Source organism: Perca flavescens, chromosome 14, assembly GCF_004354835.1.
Source record: "Perca flavescens isolate YP-PL-M2 chromosome 14, PFLA_1.0, whole genome shotgun sequence".
Taxonomy (NCBI): domain Eukaryota; kingdom Metazoa; phylum Chordata; class Actinopteri; order Perciformes; family Percidae; genus Perca; species Perca flavescens.
This window is the reverse complement of record NC_041344.1, coordinates 705,763-712,972: the sequence shown is the minus strand read 5'-3', so window position 1 is coordinate 712,972 and position 7,210 is coordinate 705,763. Positions and strand designations below refer to the sequence as shown.

Below are 7,210 nucleotides of genomic sequence, written 5' to 3'. Positions count from 1 at the left end.
GGGCACAACAGGAGCAGGTGGTGCTTTTGGAGGCCCACGCTCCATGGCTGCAGCAATCCTCTCCAGACTTGAGGAGATGCGCCCGAGAGGCCGCAGCAACATCGCCACCCAGTCAAGACGGGCATTTATTACTTTGCCGCATCCCAGACAGCTCCCACTGGCATGCGCCAGGCAAATCCGCCATCATAATAGCAATCTGCCATGGAACAAGCGCGCCTGCTCTTAAAGGGAATGTGAGATGACGCTCTGATTGGTTTATTGCACGTTACGCCCAAACCACACCTAGCTACTTCAGACCAACCCATTTTAGATTTGCGTTGGGCGCAAGAGTCATTTATCCCGCCAGTATAACAGCAACAGCGCCCGAGACCCGCCCACAAAGCTACTTGCGTTTCACGTTTGATGCATTTCAGATCGTTAAAATAGGGCCCTTTGAGTCACTCCCCTCTGGCAGGAGGCTGAGGTCAATCGGGACCAAAACCACACACCACATGACCAGTTTTTTCCCCTCCGCCACTAGCCTCATTAACAAGGCCCGGAACCCATCCTGACTCTCCCCACACTCCACCTCTGGCTCTACATGTTCCTACATGTACCTACTCTGCTGTAGCGTTCCTTTTTACTACTACTTTTTAACTTATTTTATTTTACGTTTTATTTTTCTGTTTAACACATTTTATTGATTTTTGCCAGTAAATAGACAATTCTGAACAAAAAGCAGTTCAAATCTTGGCCGTACAAAAGTGCAGTACAAGTGGTATAGAACAGCAATAATCAAAACACCCACCCCATGCTCATCCAATCCGTTCATCCCAACCCCAACCCATCCAGTCCAAACCCTACAGTCTGTCCTAAGAAATAGGCACACTATAATAAAGTATGTTACTATAAAGTAAATACCTATAAATATAAACACAGTAAATTAAAAATAAATAAGTAAATAAATAAAATAAAAATAAAAATAAAAATAAAAATAAAAAAAATACATAAATACATACCCAAAAAATAAATATCAAAATCACAGGGGTGAGAAAAGGGGAGAAGGGGGGGGGGGATGTCATCATCTAGTCAGGTTCCTGTAAGGGTCTTTGTAAGCTCTCAAAGTATGTCATGAAGGGGGTCCAAGTCCTCTCAAAGCTCTGTATGGAGCCTTTCAGTGTGTATCTAATTTTCTCCAGTTTCAGGAAAAACATAATGTCTCTCATCCATCTACTGAATGTGGGTGGTGTTTGTTCCTTCCACAGGAGTAATATCTGGCGTCTAGCAAGCAAAGAGGTGAATGCTATAACAGCAAAAGCCCTGCCTTTAAGAGATTTAGTTTCTTGTGTAAAGCCAAATATGGCACATATTGGGTTTGGGGGGATGTCTATACCAAACATTTTGGAGTAGGCCTGAAATATGTCTGCCCAAAATGTCTTGAGATAAGGGCAAGACCAGAACATATGTATGTGATCAGCTGGCTGAATTTTACAGCGGGGGACAAGCAGGATCAGCACTAGGGAAAATCTTGGCCAGTTTAGCCCTAGTCCAGTGTACTCTAAGAGGGATTTTAAGTTGAATTAGGCTGTGTCTGGCACAAGGAGAGGAGGTGTTACGTTTTATTTTTATCTTATTAATACATACTGTGTGTATATGTTTATACTTATATTCTTTATATTCTTTTTATCCTTCTTATATGTAGAGAATGTGTCACATACACCAACAACACCAAGACAAATTCCTTGTATGTGTAAAAAAAACGTACTTGGCAATAAAGCCATTTCTAATTCTGATTCTAAACCCACAAATAACGTTGGCTTTTCTGTGATAAGAATATTTCTCAAATCTTAACCATCTCATTTACACTCGTCATTTAAAACACTTTTTTAACCACCTTGCCCCATACTATATATGAGTCTCTGTTAGCCACGTCACTAATCTGATTACAGTCAGTAAGTTTTCCAGAGCTTAATACAAATGAGTCCGTACTACTCCAGTCCAGATGGTGGTGGTAATGCACCTGAAGCTGTAACTGACAAAAGAGCCACAAGAGAAATAATTTTAGGTTCAGTTTCAACAACACTTCAGCTAACTAGGCATTAACACATACATATGCCTAAACTATTACACATAGAAGACTTGCAACATTGGTCACTCATCTCTTCATCTTTTTTCTGTGCTCCTATACTCATTTATACATCTATGATCTGCTCTCTGTGTGTTACTAGCTGTGCATGTAGCAGAGCTTATTCTTTATTCCATCCAGCTGAACTTCAGGTAATTATCACAGACCCTGGTTGTGTGTTAGTAAGGAAGATGGTCTATCGTGTGTTTTGTTTGTTTCACTAAAACATAAAAATTGCCACCTAAACTTAACTTCCTCTATCAGACAGAACAAAAATAAGTCTTCAGTCCAACAACAGTTCCTGTTTCAGAGATGTGTTAATGCTGATATGCACAGATGTGTATTTCCTCAATTTTACAGTCAGGCAGAAACAGCTTTACTTTAAGATACTTTTATAAAGTTTATCTAAAGGGTTTAATAATTCTAATTCCCAATCGACTGAATGCTGCAATTTGAGTCATATTTTAATTTAAGTGAAACTTTTTCTCTAACAGTAACAAATGTATAAGGGTGTGGATCTGTCTTAGTAGTTTGTGCTGCAGCCACTTCCTGTGTCAAAGGAGTGGCCTACTTAAAGACAGACAGTGAGACGGAGAATACGTTCAGTTCAGTTTTTAGTTTGTCAAGATGTCTGCAGATTCTGTCGCTGCGCCACGTTTGAATGTGAGCTATAACAGAAACTTCCAAGAGAACAGCAGAGAGGAAGAGAAAGAGGAGAGTCAGGTGGATATCTTAGAGGATGAAGAGAATCATGCTGATCTTGGGCCACAAAGAGCCAGTAAGTCAGAAATGATGATTGTTGTAAAGGGGAAGTTCATGTCAGTTTACGTGTTGCTTTATAACAATTAGATACTGAATAATAATTCACAATTTATTAATCAATCCACCATTGGTCACCATTAACTGTGGATCAATTCAAGGTGTCCTGGGACTGTAATCTGGTGCCTTGTGAGTCAGTCTTATTGTTAAAACTTCAAACATAATAAATCATGTTCTGAATGTATTGTGTCTCTGTAGGACCACACACTCAAAACAACCCTGCAGCCAACAACAGAAGGTGTTTCAAAGCTACTGCAGTGACTCTGGGAGGGTTTTATCTTCTGACATTGTCTGGACTCTTCATTCGCTGTGAGTATTTTATTTTTTATTTATTTTTATTTTTTTGGGGGGGGCCTTTCCCTTTATTACAAGTGACCTTGGATAGACATGAAAGAGGGAGATGGGGGATGACATGCAGCAAAGGGCAGCAGGTCAGATTTGAGCCCACGCTGCTGCAGGACTCAACCAACATGGGGTGAACGCTCTTACTGGGTGAGCTAGAGGCCGCCTCGAGTATTTTGTTTTAATACAAACGGTTATATCTTAAAGGAGACATGTCATAAAAACATACTTTTCCAGTTCTTATATACATTTGGGTATCTGGCGTGCCTACCAATCCACCAACTGTGAAATAAGGCAACTCAGTCAGTTTTTTCACGGCTGCCAAATGAGGAAACATGCGATTCAACAAGCTATTTACAGTTGACTCCCCTTCCTCTGTTACAGTCAGGCTCATTAGAATATACTTCCCCTGTCTGAGTAGTATCTGAGTAGTCATATGTTTTAAATAAGCAGAGCAGACTAGTCTTTTACAGGAGGGGTCTTAAAGAGACAGGCGCTAAAACAGAGGATGTTTTGGTTCTTGTTCACACTTGATACTTAAAGTCGTCATTATGCTTTTTTTTTCTTTTTCCCTTTCCTCAATTGTGTTATATATCTTTTTTGTGCATGTATAGGTTTACAAACTGGTACTGTCAGGGCACGCCCTCATACTCTGCTTCTGACTGGCTAGTAGTCCTTACCTAGATACTGCACGTGCGATTCCCAACTAAGATGGAACAGAAGTGCAATGCCTCACTCTGTAGCTAAAACACAGGGTGAAAAGAGGAGCTGCAGCAATGTGCAGTACGACAAAATATGACGTTTTTGTTAAATCAAACCATGTAATTCTGATATAACCTCTAAATGCAATTATGATCCTGAAAATGAGCATAATATGAGCACTTTAACAAGTCAGTTATAGTTACTACTTACAACAATTCAACATGAATGACAGCTTAAAGGACAGACACACCAAATAACAAAATTCCAATTTGAGAATGGATGGTATTTTGAGATTTCATTATGCACAGAATATATAACTGACTTTCAGGGCTGCAGCATTCTGTCTGGCAGTGCTCTGCTTTCTGATGATGACTGGAATCATCCTCTTATCCGTATACTGTAAGATTAAATACACTTCACAACTACTGAGCCACAAAAACTGAACCAATACACCATGGTGTACTTAAATCAGCTTCAGGCTCTAAAGGAAAGGTTCAGGTTTTTACTGACATGCCATATATATGCTGAAATAGTTATTAGTCGCTGTAATTATTCCTACTGTCCATATCACCTGTTAAGCGATCCATTTTAACCCAATTCCAATTTAAGAAATAGGGGGGAAAAAAACAGTCTTCATTCTGTGTTAACATTCAGCTGAAACTTTATCAACACAACACTTGACTACCAGGATGTTTCCTTTATACCACCACTCAGCAAGGAAACACTGTCAGTGGAAACATGAGTTTGGGAAAGTCAGACTAATGAGACCTCATACAAGCTTTGGCTCATTTGATTGATCATTTCATGTCCCAAATATTTTTCTTTAGTTTGAAGCAGAATGATTTGGTGTTGTTGGTCTTTTTTTAAACTTTGTTATGGTTTTAATATACATCTTTCAGTCACTTTGCTGCAGACCAGATACAACCAATTGAGCAACAACCACAGTCATCTACAGGATGAAGTAAAGCAGCTGAAGAACAGAACTGAAGGTAAGAAAAGTTTAAAACCAGTAAACCCCTGTATTATACACATTTACGTACATCATAGACCGATTGTGTAGTTACCATTGATTAGAACTGTTTCATGCTGTTAAAGTGTTTCGCTGATGATGTGAATATTTCTGTTAGAGATGGTCACTTACAAATGACAAATAAAACCTGAGCTGAAATTCAAATTTTTTGTAAACCACCTGAAAGGGAAACGTAACAGAGGAAAGAAAGATCTTTAACTAAATGGTTAAAACTCCAAGTCTTATCACTTTGACACTGAATGATGTGAAATCTGTCTTTAAACTTGTTTGACATTAAGATAAAAGCTGTCCTCATGGATGGACGAGATTTGGATGCAGTTGTTACTTTAAATCTAAAGAGAAGGACTATTGGGATGGAAGCAGAGCTGACTGTAAGAAGAGAGGAGCAGATCTGGCCGTCATAAACAATGAAGAGGAACAGGTGAGTGTTTGTTTCTAAATGAGTGAGTTTAGAGAAAAAGACATTTAATGGAAATAGTTAAAAATACATAACAATTTGAAATCTTTGTAAAATGCCCTTGGAATGTTTATTTTCCTTTTTAAAATGCATTCTGATAAAATTAATGTTAACTATCTTGAGTAGTAAACGTGCACTTCCTCATGTGTTTTCTGTTTCTCTGCTGAGTATAAATGTCTTTCTTGACCCTCCTCTATTACTAATGTGTGTTTACTGTCATGCTGTTGGGTCCCGTCCTCAGTGTGTGGTGTACCGAGGGATCCCTCTTGTGTTTGTTGTGGCTGATGAAGTCACAAGATAACTTTACTACAACATTAATGCTAAACTGTGAACATAGAAATTATTGTTGTCTCTCGTCAACTTCTAGAAGTTTGTCTCTGAGCTGAGTAAGGATGGAGAGTCCTGGATTGGTCTATGGGATGAAAGGAGACAAGCAGAATGGAAATGGGTGGACGGATCACTGCTGACAGAAACGTGAGACATTTTAAAGATTTTTTTGTTTCCATCACAATTCCATCATGGTCACTGTTTGTCTCTAAAATAAGTCTTTTACATTGAAAGATGCTGAGTTGGTTTGTTTCCCTGGAGGGAGAGAGGGGGGGAGAGAGGGAGAAAGGTTTCATTCTTTCGTTAGCAGCTGTTACAGATTACATTGATTTACAAAGCTTAATCTTGGGTTATTGAAATATTTGATTATTTACAAATAATATAAATATTTTAAGTGAAATTGAACAGTTTATTTCAAATTAACAACAATCAGGAGTTTCAGCTGTTTGATAAAAGAACAACATTTTATTTGTCTGACAGGTTCTGGGCAGCAGGTCTGCCTCTCTATGACACTTACCTGTCCGCTGCAACATGCTGCGATCAACAAGGAAAATGGACACAAAATAGATATTATGAAACTAAGAAGAGGATTTGTGAGAAAAAGATTCTCTGAATTCTTTAATGATAGAGAGGTGTGTAGTGTTGGGATCAGCTTTGTCAAATCACACCAATTCTTTAAAGGGGTGATAGAATGATTATATAGGGTATTTTACACTGTTCCTTAAGGTCTCCTAATGGGGTATGTAACATTGGTTGGGCTGAAAATTGCCTGAATGCTAATTTATTAGGCCCTTAACTACCCTGTGAATATGGTTCTATTTGGAACAAGAGCTTTTCTTCCAAATATGGTATGCTTATGAATACTCAGAATGAGCTACGCACTGATTGGTTTGAGCAAACTACATAGAAACACATGGGAGACTCGACAGCAGGTCTCATTGCAAAGTTATGCATTGTTTGTCGGGCTATTACGTTATTAAATTCACTTCTGAGACTTTTTTAAGCAAGAAATCAACTATATAAAGCTCAAATATGGGACGTTTTACGAAAATTGATGGCTTATTGCAAATTTGGTAAGACTGTGTGTCGGAGTTCAGCTGCCGGTGCTGCCTGTGTTGCTGCCTCGCTGCACGGCCTGCCTTCTTTTACACACCCCGGCCTGCTCTGAGCACAATTGAGCTCCATTACGGCTTGCAGCCCACAGAACTCCATACCCGCGCAAAGTCACCGTTTTGGGGTTAATGGACCAAACGCTGCTGCGCTGACAGAGCTCCAGGGCCTGCAGCTCCCCTCTTCCTGCTAGCTAAATGGCCCGTGTGTGAGAGTGATAGCGCAGTCAGCGAGCTTGTTACAACAGCAATCTCTTTCAACAGTTCCAGTTAATCTTGGCTGGCTGTCAGCATAACTAGCTATATTTACAGTTTGAATT

At 39.4% G+C, this 7,210-nt stretch overlaps 1 protein-coding gene across 1 annotated transcript; it reads left to right on the top strand.

Annotated features, from left to right (window-relative positions):
• The first annotated feature begins 2,680 nt into the window (after nt 1-2,680).
• On the top strand, nt 2,681-6,469 carry LOC114568725 (C-type lectin domain family 4 member E-like). The gene is made up of 6 exons (XM_028598381.1): nt 2,681-2,882; nt 3,122-3,232; nt 4,867-4,956; nt 5,276-5,418; nt 5,822-5,928; nt 6,262-6,469. Exons 1-6 carry the CDS (start codon nt 2,732-2,734, stop codon nt 6,392-6,394), a joined length of 735 nt encoding a protein of 244 aa, XP_028454182.1. The 5' UTR covers nt 2,681-2,731; the 3' UTR covers nt 6,395-6,469.
• The last annotated feature ends 741 nt before the right edge of the window (nt 6,470-7,210 follow it).